General features: G+C 40.2%; 1 protein-coding gene across 2 annotated transcripts in view; it reads right to left on the bottom strand.

Moving 5' to 3' along the window:
- LOC114442521 (protocadherin gamma-C5-like) overlaps positions 1-4,322 on the bottom strand; it is a 214,004-nt gene extending 209,682 nt beyond the window's left edge. For both annotated transcript variants that reach the window (XM_028416175.1, XM_028416194.1), the window contains exon 1: positions 1,853-4,322. In XM_028416175.1, coding sequence (XP_028271976.1) covers positions 1,853-4,234 — 2,382 coding nt within the window. In that variant the 5' untranslated portion in view covers positions 4,235-4,322. The remainder of the gene's footprint in view (positions 1-1,852) is intronic.
- Positions 4,323-18,027: the final 13,705 nt, after the last annotated feature.

Raw genomic sequence — 18,027 nt, 5'->3', positions numbered from 1 at the left:
ACTAGGGTTTGAGCTTTAGAGCTGGTGTGGCCTTATCCAGGAACCACAAGTCCAGCACAATGGGGGTCTCCACAGATGGCAGGGGGCCTCCATCACCTGGAGAGTGTACACAGCCCCACTATCTCTGCCTCAGCCCTGCCTTGCACAGGAACCTCTCCCTACTGCCCGCTATCCATCTTCACAGCTGGCAGTCCTAAACAGGCTGCAACCGGCACCCACCCCCAAGAATGAGTGCACCATGCGGAGACCTGTCTGGGCTTCTGCTTCTACACAAGCTCCAATTTCCAGAACAGCCTGCACACCACTGCCCTTGCTCTTTTCTCCCCCCTGTTCTCTCTATTCCCAGACACACCCACCTACAGGTACAATCACTCTCTCATCAGAATACAATCATCCCCTCTAATCTTCCACTTCATAATTCATTCCCTGGGACCAATATCACTCACTAAAACACTCAAAATCAACACGGGCCTTCCTCCAAGGTAAAGTCTTTGAATCAGGACCGAGATCCTTGGCTATATTTCCAATAACAGTCTTCTTTCAGCTCTTCCAGAAAAGACTCTGATCTCTATAACCATGGTGCAGCATTACAGTTAAAGGAACAAAGCAGAAGATCGGGGCTAGCATTGGAAATCCTTTATATAGAATAGAATAGAATAGAATAAGGAGCTGCAAGTGAGATTGTTCAGCAGCGGGTGGAGTAGCTATTTCTTTTCTGTTAGTCATTTTTTATATTCAAAACAAACCTCAATCCATATAATATAATATATTTTGAGAGGGTAAGCTAAATGGAACTTCTTTTTTTTATCTGAGACCCATCAGCACAATCAGAGGTGTACCTTTGCTTTAGTCTCCAAGCCATAAAGTCAGTAGGGTATACACAAAAAAATAACCTATGTATTTACAGTAGGCTTCGGAGTAAACAACAATATAAACAGCATTAATAAAGTATCTAAAAAAAAACAATAAATAAAAAAAATGGATTAAAATAATATATATCCAATATAAATTGGATTCTAAACTTCACTAATGCTGTGACATAATTTATTACACTGTACAACAGTGCTTATAGGCAGTTTACATTAAAACGATGGAAATGAGGTGATTCAAACATTTTAAATTTTTCCCAGACAGCATTAAGGATAATATTATCATAATAGCAATAGGAAAACATAAGTAAGGACCAAAATGCGTCTTTCAGCAGGAGGTACGTAAAAAATTATACACATACATACTCCCCTCCAAAACTATTGGAACTATTATTTTTTGTACTATAGACTTAAAAAATTTGGGTTTGACATCAAAAGATTAATACAAAACAAATAATTAACATTCCAGCTTTTTTTCAGGTATTTACATGTGGATCTGATACACAACATAGAAGACAGCACCTTTCATTTGAACACACCCACTTTTCAAGTGAGCAAAAGTATTGGAACATGTGACTGAATGGTGTGTTTTGTTCCCTTGGTGTGTCCAATTACATTGATTACTCAAACGGTAAATAGCACTGAATGTCTTCTCTCAATTTCAGATTTGGTTTTGTCTGTGCAGACTGCATTTATAGTTACAGAGAAAATAGATAAGTGTCAATTTCCATACTTAAACCCTACAGAGCACGCATCTCACCTGCTAAAGGGGACACTGAAGGGAGCAGTGTTAATTGTTTGATGTTTAAGACATATTACAACTTTGTGAAACAAAATGGTGAATTATTGAGACTATTTAAGACAATGCTTAAAAATTTGTTTGCAGCAAAAACATTATAACCTTGAGGGCTTTAAAACATTACAAATATCTGCAGATATGAGGGCATGTTACAAATTTACTCGACTACCATAAACTTTCCTACCTCTTCAGACGCCCCTAAATCTTCAAAAGGATCAGCAAAGTCTGATGAACTTTTCCTTAGAGTCTGGTCAGCAGGCAGTGTGTTGTCATTGTAAGATGTCACAAACTTAAAGTCACTGGTTCTAGATCCTGTTGTCAGGTAGGCGTCATAATTGTATGTGCTGCGTAAAGTTCCTGTACCGTCAACATCTGCATAATTAGGAGGGAGATAAGCGCTGGGGATGGCAACTGCTCCATCAAACAACAGTCTGGGCTTTCTCCTGCGACAAAACCTCACACCCAGGATAATGATGATGAAGGTCAGGAAAAAGGTGGACACAGACACCAGTGCGATGATCAGGTATGAGGTTAGTTTGGAATTCTTCTCATCATAAGAAATATCTTTCAGCTCTGGCACTTCAGCCAAGTTATCAGAAATAAGTAAAAACATGGCACAGGTGGCAGACAGAGAGGGCTGTCCGTTATCTTTCACTGATACAATGAGGTTCTGTTTCATGCTGTCTGACTCAGAAATGTCCCGCTGTGTCCTGATCTCTCCACTGTAGACACCAATACTGAAAAGTCCCGGATCAGTGGATTTGACTATTTGATAGGACAGCCAGGCGTTCTGTCCGGAGTCTGCGTCCACAGCTATCACTTTGGACACCAGAGAGCCTCCGTGTGCAGTTTTGGGGACCAGCTCGGTCATGAAGGAGTTGCCCTCCGGGGCGGGGTACAGTATCTGAGGAGAGTTGTCATTGACATCAGATATAAACACACTGACGGTCACGTTGCTGCTCAGTGGAGGAGAACCGTTGTCTCTAGCCATCACCTGAACTTTAAAACTCCTGAACTGTTCATAATCAAACGACCTCACAGCGTGGATCACCCCCGTGTCTCCGTTAACAGACAGATAGGAGGACACCGGAGCACCGTTCACTTCACCAGCTAACAGAGAATAAATCACTGTACCGTTTTGTCTCCAGTCGGGGTCTCGGGCAGTAACGGAACACAAAGTGGAGCCAGGTTTGTTATTTTCAGTCACATATGCACTGTAGCACTGCTCCTCAAACACAGGTGGGTTGTCGTTGATGTCAGCTACAGATAAATTAACAGTTTTAGAGGAGGACAGAGGTGGAGAGCCCTCGTCAGTGGCAGTGATAGTAATGTTGTAATCAGACACAAGTTCACGGTCCAGTTGTCCTGTGGTCACCAGAGAATAATAGTTTTCAATAGAAGGAACCAACTTAAAAGGGACGTTTTGCTGAATGGAGCAGCGGACCTGTCCGTTATTTTCAGAGTCTCTGTCCTGCACGTTGATGATGCCAACTTCTGTACCAGGTGACACATTCTCAGGTATGTGGTTTGAAAGCGATTTCAGATATATTACTGGTGCGTTGTCATTCACATCAGTGATATCTATCAAAACTTTAGCATAAGATGTTAGTCCTAAACCATCTTTAGCTTGAACTCTCATTTCAAAAGAACTAGTTTCCTCGAAGTCACTCACACCAGCAACTTTAATGTCACCGGTATTAGGATCAATAGAAAATACATTTACATCATCCTCAGACAAATGGCCGAAGTCATATGTTACAGCTCCATTAACGCCTTCATCTGCGTCAGTAGCAATGACTTTGAGCACTATTGTATCTGGAGGAGAGTTTTCAGGCAGACTGGCTTTATAAACGGCCTGACTGAACACTGGTGCGTTATCATTAGCATCCAGTACAGTGATGTGTATAACTACAGTACCTGATGTCTGAGGAGAGCCACCATCCAAAGCTGTGAGAAGCAAATTAATCTCTTTCTGCATTTCGCGATCAAGCTTATTCTCCAGGACTAATTCAACCTTGTTACTGTCAACAGCGAGAATAAAGTTGTTGTTCTTTTGAAGGTTGTACCGTTGAACAGCGTTTTGACCGACATCTGCGTCATGGGCCTCCTCAATAGAGAAGCGGTTTCCTCTCTCCGCTGACTCACTAATTTCCATTTCAATCAAACTCTTTTTGAATTTCGGTGAATTATCGTTTATATCTTGGACATGAAGACTTAAACGATGAAGCTCTAAAGGATTTTCCAACACCAAATTTACTTTCACAACACAAGAAGGTTTCTTTCCACAAAAGCTTTCTCTGTCAATTCTTTCTAATGTAATCAAATCCCCGCTGCTCATTTTGATGTCACATAAGCGTTTACGAGTCCCCTCAAAATCAACACGGGCCTTCCGTGAAGATAAAGCCCTGAGATCAAGCCCGAGATCCTTGGCTATATTTCCAATAACATATTCCCGTTTCGTCTCCTCAGGAAAAGTATAACTCAGATCTCCATGAACGTGGCGTAGCGTTACAATAACAACAAAGCAGAAGATCGGGGACAGTGCTGTAAATCCTTTGTCTCCCATCCTCGGAAAATAGAACTTCCACGCTGTGGTCAATTACCTTCTAAGACCAAAAACAGGATGAAAAAACGGTCAATAACCTAACAGCTGATAAAACGATCAAATTCTTACAATGAAAAGACGGTCCTGGAAGATCTCTACTGACAATAATGCAGTAATGGTGGGAGGAGAGGTCTGTGCTACATATGTGTTAGCCCACAGCGGCACCATGAGTCGGACTTTACTCCCTGCACCTACAAGCAACAGAGCAACGTTTATAGGCTACAGGCCTTATCCTCAGTTGAACAGTTTGTCACATGTCGCATCTACAATGTAATGATTACATACATTTAAGCAGCTGATTGAATGTGGATTCTATCATTTTATGTTTGCTATATTCAAGGTACAAGCATGCACTCACGATAGAAGAAACATGGATACATACTTCTCATTTAGGGGATCAAAGCCAACACGACAATGTCAAATTACGTGATATCTGCGAATCATTCTGTGACATTTTGACAACTATGAACTCTTTAGTATACCTGAGAGTAATTTGATTCATACTGCAAACGCAACGTCTCAGGAACCAAGCTGTAATAATTGATAAGCATGATATTTCTAAAAGGAACATAAACAATGTGTATCAAAGTTAAAGCTGATTTAAAGATTAAACATCACACTATTATTAGCAGAAGAAGTATAGTGTAGAAGGAACAAATATTAAATATAACATCCATTTTACAGACGGAAAAAAAGCCCGAATACCTTGTTTCAGGACCACGGACAGGGACAATGGGATGTTCATATGAGGAAAATACAGTTTGAAACCACAATTAAAAAAATGGTAACTAATACCTCACAAGAATAAAGTCTGCAACAAAATGATATACATTTCCTTAAATGTATCTTCTTGAAAAATGTTATATTTCGAAACTTGAGCACTCCGTTAGAAGACTTTTCTTAGAAACTAAACTTGGTCCTCAAAAGTACCACAAATCTAAGGCTGGATATATTCTTTAACCAAACCAGAAGACATTCGACCCTATGGGTTCACATAGAAAAGGCTATGTTTGAAATATTATTTATATTTAACGATGATATAAACACGGCCTGAGACTGCAGATGTTCAAAGTAACAGAAAAATATGAGACGTTTCCCTACTAACAGGCTGTTGTGAAACTACTTCCTGAAAAAATAGATTTATGCTACTTCCTGAAAAAAATAGATTTATGGGTGGTATCATGTCACACAATATCCATCGTGAAAATTCTTACTTAGTTCAACAGTCACATAATTTAACGAAAGAAACCTAGGATCACTTTCTAAGGAACGTAATTAGTAAAACTGAAAAAGAAGCTCCCACAAAAAAAATGTTTTTAAAACACTTTGGATCAACAATCTGAAACACGCATTTGAATTTATGGAGACATTGGCAATAAATACAGCCATACATGCAGAGTTAACAGATTAAAAAATTCTTTCAAATGTTCCTACCTCTTCAGACGATACTAAATCTTCAAAAGAATCGGCAAAGTCTGTTCGAATTTTCATCAGAGTCTGATCAGCAGGTAGTGTGTTGTCATTGTAGGATGTCACAAACTTAAAGTCACTGGTTCTAGATCCTGTTGTCAGATAGGCGTCATAATTGTAAGTGCTGCGTAAAGTTCCTGTACCGTCAACATCCGCATAATTAGGGGGGAGATAAGCGCTGGGGATGGCAACTGCTCCATCAAACAACAGTCTGGGCTTTCTCCTGGGACAAAACCTCATACCCAAGATGACGATGATGAAGGTCAGGAAAAAGGTGGACACACACACCAGCGCGATGATCAGGTATGACGTTAGTTTGGAATTCTTCTCATCATAAGAAATATCTTTCAGCTCTGGCACCTCAACCAAGTTATCAGAAATAAGTAAAAACATGGCACAGGTGGCAGACAGAGAGGGCTGTCCGTTATCTTTCACTGACACAATGAGGTTCTGTTTCATGCTGTCAGATTCAGAAATGTCCCGCTGTGTCCTGATCTCTCCACTGTGGACGCCAATACTGAAAAGTCCCGGATCAGTGGATTTGACTATATGATAGGACAGCCAGGCGTTCTGTCCGGAGTCTGCGTCCACAGCTATCACTTTGGACACTAGAGAGCCTCCGTGTGCAGCTTTAGGGACCAGCTCGGTCATGAAGGAGTTGCCCTCCGGGGCGGGGTACAGTATCTGAGGAGAGTTGTCATTCACATCAGATATGAACACACTGACGGTCACGTTGCTGCTCAGTGGAGGAGAACCGTTGTCTCTGGCCATTACTTGGACTTTAAAACTCCTGAACTGTTCATAATCAAACGACCTGACAGCGTGAATCACCCCCGTGTCTCCGTTAACAGACAGATAGGAGGACACCGGGGCACCGTTTACCTCACCAGCTAACAGAGAATAAATTACTGTACCGTTCTGTCTCCAGTCGGGGTCTCGAGCACTAACGGAACACAAAGTGGAGCCAGGTTTGTTATTTTCAGTCACATATGCGCTGTAGGACTGCTCCTCAAACACAGGTGGGTTGTCGTTGATGTCAGCTACAGTTAACTGAACAGTTTTAGAGGAGGACAGAGGTGGAGAGCCCTCGTCAGTGGCAGTGATAGTAATGTTGTAATCAGACACTAGTTCACGGTCCAGTTGTCCTGTGGTCACCAGAGAATAATAGTTTTTGATAGATGGAACCAACTTAAAGGGGACGTTGTGCTGAATGGAGCAGCGGACCTGTCCGTTATTTTCAGAGTCTCTGTCCTGCACGTTAATAATGCCCACTTCTGTACCAGGTGACACGTTCTCAGGTATAGGGTTTGCCAATGAATTAAGGTATACCACTGGGGCGTTATCATTGACATCAGTAACATCTATCATAACTTCCGCGTAAGATGTTAGCCCTAACCCATCCTTAGCTTTCACTCTCATTTCAAAAGAACTTGTTTTTTCAAAGTCAATCGAACCCTTTATTTTAATTTGTCCCGTTTTAGAATCGATAGAAAACATATTTACATCGTTGTCAGACAAATGACCAAACTGATAAGTTACATCTCCATTTATTCCATCATCCGCATCAGTAGCACTGACATTAATCACCACTGTATCTGGAGGAGAGTTTTCAGAAACAGTCGTTTTATAAACTGCCTGGCTGAACACTGGAGCATTATCATTAGCATCCAGTACATTGACGTGTATGACTACTGTACCGGACCTCTGAGGAGATCCACCATCAAACGCTGTGAGAAGCAAATTTATCTCATTTTGCGTTTCGCGATCAAGCTTGTTTTCTAATACCAATTCAATTTTGTTACTGTCAACAGCGAGAACAAAATTGTCATTCTTTTCCAAGCTGTATCTTTGAACAGCATTTTGGCCTATATCTGCGTCATGGGCTTCTTCAATAGAAAAGCGGTTGCTCTTTTCCGCTGACTCTCTTATTTCCATTGTAAGCAAATTATCGTTGAATTGGGGCGAGTTGTCGTTGACATCTTGTATATGAAGACTTACACGATGCAGCTCTAAAGGATGTTCTAACACCAAATTCAATGTCACAACACAGGAAGGTTTCTTTCCACAAAGCGTTTCTCTGTCGATTTTCTCCGTTGTGATCAAATCTCCGCTGCTCAGATTGATGTCACAGTAGCGTTTACGAGTTCCCTCAAAATCAACACGAGCGTTCCTCGAAGATAAAATCCTCAAGTCAAGTCCGAGATCCTTGGCTATATTTCCAATAATATACTCCCGTTTCGTCTCTTCCGGAAAAGAATAACTCAGATCTCCAAAAGCGAAATGCAGCTTTACAATAAAGAACACAAAGCAGAAGGTGGGGCCTAACTCAAGAAATCCTTTGTCTCCCATTCTGACATAAAATAAAAAATCTTAGCCTGTCGAACTTACACTACAGTGCGTCAAAGAATTAACTAAAATATGTAATCGTCAATCTCTTGAGGACACTGCTTAAATTACTGTGAATTTAGCCAATTGCTCGAGTCAAGCTATAACTGAGATTCATGACGTAGTGGGTGGAGTAACAAATAGATTTTTATATTTCAGCCGACAGCGACATCATGAGTCACCGTTCACAAGCACACGTAGAACCACAGTACAACACAGATGTAATTAGTGGAGTTAAATCAAACCTGTTTTGATCCGACACCCTACATGGGCACCATCAGATGTGCTATCTTAACTTTAGCCATCATCCTATGTAACGTTTGTACGCTATAAATAAGCTAAATTATTCACAGCATTAAGGTTCACAGTAAAAAGATATATGAATGGCAATACACTCTCAACGTCATTATTGCTGTTCTATAAAGTATTGTAATGTAAAACAATAGGCTACTTCTGCTGACTACCATAAACCGATGGACATAAGTCATAAACATTCTACAATTTCCTGACAAATTGTAAAAATATTATCATAACTTCTGCAGTTCAAAAGATGCCTAAGAGAAAGTGCATTTTAGCTGGAATTTGGTATGAGCAAAAGTGCAATGTTTCAACACCATGGACAGGTAATTTGAGCTGTCGTGGATGAAGGTTAAAAAAAAAAAACAATAAAAACTTTGTCATCTTGTCCTACAGTCGAAATCACAAAATATATAGGCCTACGTAAGCAAAAACAAAACAAAATGTGATAGACTGACTCAAAACCAGTTTAAGTTTCTGGGGAAATAAGTACCCGCAGACGGTGAAGGCATGTCAAAGATACACTCAAGGTTTATGGACATTCCTACCTCTTCAGATGCCCCCAGATCCTCAAATGGATTATCAAAGTCTATTCGTCTTTTCATCAGAGTCTGGTCAGCAGGCAGTGTGTTATCATTGTAAGATGTCACAAACTTAAAGTCACTGGTTCTAGATCCTGTTGTGAGATAGGCGTCATAATTGTAACTGGTGCGTAAAGTTCCTGTGCCGTCAACATCTGCGTAATTAGGAGGGAGATAAGCGCTGGGGATGGAAACTGCTCCATCAAACAACAGTCTGGGCTTTCTCCTGCGACAAAACCTCACCCCCAAGATGATGACGATGAAGGTCAGAAAAAAGGTGGACACAGACACCAGCGCGATGATCAGGTATGAAGTTAGTTTGGAGTTCTTCTCATCGTAAGAAATATCTTTCAGCTCTGGCACTTCAGCCAAGTTATCAGAAATAAGTAAATACATAGCACAGGTGGCAGACAAAGAGGGCTGTCCGTTATCTTTGACTGTCACAATGAGGTTCTGTTTCATGCTGTCTGACTCAGAAATGTCCCGCTGTGTCCTGATCTCTCCACTGTAGACACCAATACTGAAAAGTCCTGGATCAGTGGATTTGACTATATGATAGGACAGCCAGGCGTTCTGTCCGGAGTCAGCGTCCACAGCTATCACTTTGGACACCAGAGAGCCTCCGTGTGCAGCTTTGGGGACCAGCTCGGTCATGAAGGAGTTGCCCTCCGCCGCAGGGTACAGTATCTGAGGAGAGTTGTCGTTCACATCAGATATGAACACACTGACGGTCACGTTGCTGCTCAGCGGAGGAGAACCGTTGTCTCTAGCCATCACCTGGACTTTAAAACTCCTGAACTGTTCATAATCAAACGACCTCACAGCGTGGATCACCCCCGTGTCTCCGTTAACAGACAGATAGGACGACACCGGGGCGCCGTTCACCTCACCAGCTAACAGAGAATAAATCACTGTACCGTTCTGTCTCCAGTCGGGGTCTCGAGCACTAACGGAACACAAAGTGGAGCCAGGTTTGTTATTTTCAGTCACATATGCGCTGTAGGACTGCTCCTCAAACACAGGTGGGTTGTCGTTGATGTCAGCTACAGATAACTGAACAGTTTTAGAGGAGGACAGAGGTGGAGAGCCCTCGTCAGTGGCAGTGATTGTAATGTTGTAATCAGACATTAGTTCACGGTCCAGTTGTCCTGTGGTCACCAGAGAATAATAGCTTTTTATAGAAGGTACCAACTTAAAAGGGACGTTTTCCTGAATGGAGAAGCGGACCTGTCCGTTATTTTCAGAGTCTCTGTCCTGCACGTTAATGATGCCCACCTCTGAACCAGGTGACACGTTCTCAGGTATGCGGTTTGACAGCGATTTTAGGTGTATTGCTGGCGCATTATCATTCACATCAGTAACATCTATCATAACCTTTGCATAAGATGTCAGCCCTAAACCATCCTTTGCTTGAACTCTCATTTCAAAAGAACTTATTTCTTCAAAATCAATCACACCTGTAATACTAATTTCTCCAGTTTTAGGATCGATAGAAAATACATTTAAATATTCGTCTGACAGGTGACTGAAGTGATATGTTACATCTCCATTGACTCCTTCATCTGCATCAGTAGCACTGACATTAATCACCACTGTATCTGGACGAGAGTTTTCGGGCACCGTCGTTTTATAAACGGCCTGGCTGAACACTGGAGCATTATCATTAGCATCCAGTACAGTGATGTGTATGACTACAGTACCTGATCTCTGAGGAGATCCACCATCCAAAGCTGTGAGAAGCAAATCAATCTCTTTCTGCTTTTCTCGGTCAAGTTTATTCTCCAATACCAATTCAACTTTGTTACTGTCAACAGCAAGAACAAAATTGTCATTCTTTTCCAAGCTGTATCTTTGAACAGCATTTTGGCCTATATCTGCGTCATGGGCCTCTTCTATAGAAAAGCGATTTCCTCTCTCCGATGACTCTCTTATTTCCATTCTAATTAAATTTTCTCTGAATTTTGGCGAGTTATCGTTCACATCTTGTATATGAAGACTTATACGGTGAAGCTCCAAAGGACTTTCTAACACCAACTCTAACTTGAATATACAAGAAGGTTTCTTTCCACAAAGGCTTTCTCTGTCGATTCTCTCCGTTGTGACCAGCTCCCCGCTGCTCAGATTGATGTCACAGTAGCGTTTACTAGTGCCCTCAAAATCAACGCGGGCGTTTCTCGAAGATAAAATCTTTAGATCAAGACCGAGATCCTTGGCTATATTTCCAATAACATAGTCCCGTTTCCTCTCCTCTGAAAAAGAATAACTCAGATCGCCATAAACGAGGTGCAGCGTTACAATGAAGGAAACACAGCAGAAGAAAGGGCCTATTGCTGGAAATCCTTTGTCTCCCATCCTCGGAAAAAAATACCTGCACAGTGTGCATCAATTACGATCTAGGACCAAAAACAGTATTCCGTACTGCAGTCAAACAGTTAACAACGACAAATACGATCAAAGTCATAGAGTGAGAAGATTCTTCTAAAAAATCAAAACGGAATATAATGCTGTCACAGTGGGTGGAGAAGACTGTGCTACTTTTAGGTTAGCACACAGCGGCACCATGAGTCCCTTTTCGCTCCCTGCATTATATACGCAATAGTCTACACAGTACACCCGAGTTATCGTTCTCTGCACTGGTGTGATCTTAGCTGTCACATGTAAAATCTAACAAAAAAATGTATATGATTTACATTTATTTAGAGGATTTTTTTTCTGGTATAGAATATGTTATAACAATTACTTCATAGCAGAAATAGTACATATTGAATTATTACAAGTCAAACTAAGCACTGAAAGTAAAAATAGTAATATTAAACAAAAACATTTCAGAAAAGGGAAACGTTGCATTGGCTGCACCAGCACCACAGTCATAAACACTAGGGTGATCATATAGCCTAATAACAATTAGCACAGTTTTGTTTCCAGTCAGCGTTAAACCATAGACAAATCACAAGACTCACAATAGGAAATACCACGTATACTCCAAAAGAATACAACTGTAAGATCAAAATCCAATGGAAATTATCACTGTCTTAAACTCTACTTCTTTATCTTCTGTTTATGTCTTTCATTAGTAAATAAATTAATAAATTTAGTCAAAACTATTCCACGAACCAATCCTTTGCCAATCCAGCCATTTTAAAGGAGGGATTTATTCAGACTGCACTGTCATCTAATCACATTTTACAATATATGAAATGTATGTATCAGTGCGTGTCATAATTTTGATATTAGTGTTTGACTTAATTTTATCTTCATTTCATTATAGTTGATGCATAAAAGAAAACTAAAGTAATTCACTCACCAGCACAGTAGTTCTGAAAGAAATGTTCTTGAACACAGACCAGTGTGATCCACGAACAAGGGTTTTTCCTCATGAGGTACAGACATCTAAAAAGGAAATAGATCAATATTTATCTAATACAGCTTGGTATATATTACTCCCCAAGCACAAAAGTTATATGAACTCATCATATTAGCTACACAAATTTAGACACATGCATTCTCAAGCCACAATAGGCTGTTGAAGTGTCAGTCTTTAATGACACATGGGAAAGTAGTTCACGTAATATAAACTGCAAAAGGCATGGAGAGGAGAAATAATTGTGCAGAGGTGAGCTCACCTCTCCTGTGCTGCAGATGCATTACTTCCTGTTCTCTCTGCATGAAGGAAAGAAACAGTAACTGACAATATAAAATATTATATGATACAGTATGATAAATTAGGGTTAAATGTGCAGAAAGGTTCACACGGACCCCAATGATCAAATTTCAAATTTGGTGCTATTGAACATGTGCTATTTCAGATATTATATGAGGATTATGAGCTTGCTAGGAGCCTGTGATTGATAGGGTGTGTCTGTGGAGATTTTTGGTGGCATTGATAGCTCCTGGAAGATTGGTCCACTCTAGTGACAACACAGTAACATTAGAATGTTTTGTTTTCTTCAATGAGCAGCTATCGGCTGCTTGTGTCAACTATGGGCGTAAAACCGATCATTTGCTGACTGAGTCGGGTATTTTATCTAACATTTATAAAACACAACTGACCAAAAAAGAAACTGCTTCCAGTGTAGCATTGCAAGGAGCTAGCATAATTCGATGTAAAGCAAAGTGTTAACTTCCTCACTGACCATTTTAGTTATACTGGTTATTACGGTGATGACGTTTACTTCCTGGTACTTCCACATTCGTTTGTTCGGATTGTGTTGCTGAACTACAGCGACCATCTTTTCAGTTTAAAGCCTTTTGGATCTAACTGAACTAATGTGGGAATACAATGAAGATTTGCCATTGTAGGACAGGGGTTTATTTGCATGACGGACCGGAAGTATAATTGGTTCCCCAACTGAAAACAACAGTTGTAATATTTAGCTTCAACTCTATTTGGAGTCATTTTTTTACTGCCACATTTTTAATATATTATTTTGTTGTTATAAAAAAACAATATATCGCATATTACCAACTTAAATGTAACATTTTTGTAAACAACATCCACCAAGTCTAGCTATACCTTTATGTAATACCTTGACAATACTTTCAAATCCATTTCAATGCTATTATCAATGTTTGAAATACAATCTGCAATTGCATACGGAGGCACGGGTTATAGCCTACTCTGGTTTCTTTAACAATGCAGTTACATCCCAACTCCTGTCGTGACGCACAGGCCTACATTTTACAAAATGTATCCTATTAAAAGTTAAAGTTTTAAGTAGCCTACTTGAATATGTTGCAATCCTTGAGCTACACTTAACCCATAATGACTGTTGACTGTTTACAAGTAGAAACTTATATGGACTTTATTCTTTAGAAGGCCCTTAAACAAGCATCCATGGGTACACATCTATGAACAATTTAGCGTTACATCATCTATATTGGGTTTGCGTGATTAAATGAACCTTGTGCTATGTTGGCTTAACAGAACGGGATCTGAAAAAAGTACAGGCCCAACCAAACACGCCAAATAAACTATAACACACACACGAAATCCACCACAAACCTAAAGGCCAGGTAACCCACCAATGCTCTAAAGGGCCGGAGAAACCAAATCCACTAAAATATAGATAAAATAATGACTAACACCATTTGTAAAAAAACTCTAAATTGTAAAACAGATGTTATTTATAATTTAGACATTCACACTGTAATTAACAATATTAAGATTTCACCTGTCAAGCTGCTCCTTTGAATGCAGGAAAGTATGTGGGTTCTTGTCACCTTCCTACGTGAGAGAAAAACCATTCATCTCACACTGAAATACTCCTGTTTTATTCCAACATCACATTTAACACCGATGAAAAAAAACAGAGATTGGTAGGGGGGAATAATTAACTGCGAATATATTGTTGTGGGTTAATTTTTTTCCCGTGAATGGGACATAGCTAGGAATGCTACTTCAAACTCGCCGGTTACTTAAACGCTTTGTCGGCGTCTTCCTTATAAGGAAAGAGGAAGAGGACACGCACAGTGGGCGCGGCTATGCGCAAAAGTACCTGGGCAGGTTAAACGAGGGAGCTTGGTCTTAAATCTTTTTTATTGAGGACTATATTTGAACAACTAGGCCTACTAAAGGACTGGAAAAGCGATTTTATGGTGTCTTTACACTACGGGATTTAAGGATATACAGCAAACAACACAACACAAATATAAACGCAAAATTTTTGTTTTTGCTTCCATTTTTCAACTTAAAGATCTAAAATATTTATATGTATACAAGAGGCCTATTTCTCTTAAATATTGTTCACAAATCTGTCTAAATCTGTGTTAATAAGCACTTCTTTACCGAGCTAATTCATCCACCTCATATCAAGATAGCATATCAAGGTGCTGATTAGGCAGCCTTAGACTGGCCAAAATGAGCAAAAACAAAAGTGTTGTGGGGTGGAGCTGGACTCCTTCACAGCAGTGTCAGACAGAAGGATGCTGTCTAAGCTGTGGGGGATCCTGGAGAACAGCTCCCATCCTCTCCACAACGTGCTGCTGAAGTGCAGGAGGAGTGCCAGACTGATCCTCCAAAATGCACCACTGAGCGCACAGCAGGTCATTCCTTCCTGTGGCCATCAAACTGTACAACTCCTCCCTCTCAGATCAGTCCGATCTAACACACTCTTATTAATTATATCCATTGGATGTTTTTAATGCTGTTATTACATCTGTCCATGCGTGGAGCACCTTGAATGTAAGCGATTTCCCCCAGGGATTAATAAAGTGTTTCTGATTCTGATTTACTCCCTCCTTTATCTTTGATCCTCCTGTTTAACAGTAAAGTATCTGAAGTTTAGTATATATATAATAATAATTATAATAATAGTTTTAACGGTGTAGTGGCTATTTTATATTCTTTTCAGTTTTCTTCATCTCTTGTTCTGCAATTCTTGAGAAATTACAAGAGAAAAAAAGCACACTTCCTGGGACTTACGGAAGTCACATGACAACCACAACACAGGTGGCTCAAAATTCAAAAGGCAAATCAAATGTATTTCTAAATCAAAGTCTGCATAAATCACAAAAATAAACTTAATGAAATAAATTATAATAATGGCGCTTATAAACGGATTTACTGTTTTATTTTTATGGCCGTACATTTTCCAGTTAGAATCCGTGTAACAAAAGGGGGAATATGTAGTCGACGCTACTATCTGTGTGCCTCATTCAGTGAGCAGTGAAACGTAATATATTATCATTAGTAGAAAAAAAAACCGATACTCAAAATCATGATTTCACAAGATGACTGTTTGGATTTCAGTGATCGGTTGGGTGTAATTTTAAGCAGGGGTGGCTGGTTGCCATGTGGTCATGTGTTGTAGTATTCGAACCAGGAGATGGCGCCTTTTGCTCAGCACTCCTGCAGAAAGACCAGGTGCAACATATAGCAATGGACAGGGAAGGCAGCATGATCATCATATCGTATTTCACAGGATACGTTTTACAGCACCAACATTACTGCCAGAGTCCCTTAATATTTGACCATTTCAATTTCATTTTAAGCAGTGACTTAAAACCACATTCCACGTCTTGACGCAATGCATTTGGATTCATGAAGGCGGACAGGTCTTTTTACTCTCCGCACATTTCAAATCCCTGACTGTTTTCTGCTTTTAGGGCCAGTGAGATGCAGCGTTTATAAATATGCTCAGTCAGTTTTATCAGGTGATTGCAACTCTGGGTCAAACACAATTGTATAAAACCCAGAGCACAGCTGACGGCACAGTGACGTAATTTGCGTGTGCCTTCTGCTACTACAAAACCAGATTAGGACGATTATTTATTTATTTTTATTCTTTGGATACATTCAGCTTTATTTGACTTCAGTCATATTGCCCAAGACCAGGCCATGACACCCTCTGATTGGAGTGAAAAAGAAAAAGAAAGAGGAGGAGGACGAAAAGTGAGAAGAGAAATTCAAATTCATATCACGGATAAGCAGGGCAGGACCGTAGGCATTAAACCTTGTGCAGCTTTACTGGGCCAGTTCTCCAAATCAGACACTGCAAGAGAGAGAGAGAGAGAGAGAGAGAGAGAGAGAGAGAGAGATGCAGTAAAAGCACACGAATACATGGGTCTTTCACATGATGGGGGCACCTGAGCTACCTGGCTTAATTAAAATTCGGTTGTTGAGAGTGTTTGTCACTTCAACTAAATTGACTGTTTCCACAGAAGAAGTGCCTGATAGCTAAAGAAGCTACAAATAAGCCAGAACTTTAAGGATCTTTCAAATGTATTCTGGATATTGCAGGGAGCCAATGAGAAATACTGTATGATCTGTCTTACCAATCACTTCTGTCAAAGCACATCAGCTCAAAGAGTTTTGGGGAGTTTTGTGGACATCCTGATACTAAGGAATTATAATTCTCCAGCTTACAAAAAAAAACTAGATTCTCAGTATCCCACAATTAATGCAAATGTATTCAAGCTGTGATGGAAATTTGGTTCCAGGTGTAGTTTTTCACTTGATAATGTTCCTCGGGAGGCTATGGTGATTCAGAGATTGACTGTAGAAGTAAAACATAACAGTCAGATGTTGCTTTTTAAAGAAGAAATGGAAACAATAAGGGCTAAATGTCTCTACAGTGGGAATGTGTAGCACTGTTTTGCCCTAAGTCTAAATTTAATGTGCGCATTAATCTCACAATCCCCACATCTCTCTATTCTGCCTTCCTTTGCAAAATGATGGTTTTGCTGAATCACTGCAGCTGGCACCATCTCACCAGGCAGCTCTGCCACTAAGACAAACAGAAGCACACGTCCCTGTCAGGCTACATTGATACAGTGTTTAGTTTTGCCATGTTTTTGGACCCTTGTGTTATTATTTTGTCTTTCCATTTTCTCTTTGTATGCTGCATACTGCAAAGGTGCAGGCATACTCATGCACTGTAAAAGATTCTGTAGCTTATGTTCTTGTTCTGTTTTAACTGGTTTATATTTGTTCTCGAACTGGACAGCTTATAAAGAGCAAAAGCGCAGTGGCATGCTGCTTTGCTTGCTCTGCTCTGTTCACTCTGTCATGGTATATATCCATATTCATTAGCCAGAGATTCGCAGCTTGGCAGACCAAACACTGCAGGCTACTTTGCTGCACACTGAGCCAACTGGCTTGTTTGTAAATTTGTTTGTATAACTCAAATGAGCTAAAATTCAGAAAGACCAGGAACAGTTTGTGAATGCTCATGGGAATATATAACTGGAGGCATTTCGTATGTGTGGGGGCGTAAGTGTTTTTTGTGTTAAAGTGTTGTGCCTGTATGGATCTGGTGCTGTTAACGGTGGAATATCAGTGAAGAGTCAGAAACACTGTGTCACCATATCAGCAGCTGTGAAGTGCTGTCGGTGGCAAGAGAAAGGACACACCCATGACCCCATCCTGTGTACCCTGCTGTTTCAACCCTCTTGTTTTCTAAGTATAACAGGCTGTTGCTATAGAGACTATTCCCCAAATAGCTGTAACCATGGAAACTATTTTATCAGTCTCATGGAGAGAATGAAATAAAGAAGAGGATATAGCATTTTTACAAGCATTAA

Source organism: Parambassis ranga, chromosome 10, assembly GCF_900634625.1.
Source record: "Parambassis ranga chromosome 10, fParRan2.1, whole genome shotgun sequence".
In the NCBI taxonomy this organism is placed as follows: domain Eukaryota; kingdom Metazoa; phylum Chordata; class Actinopteri; family Ambassidae; genus Parambassis; species Parambassis ranga.
This window is presented reverse-complemented; position numbering and strand designations above follow the sequence as displayed.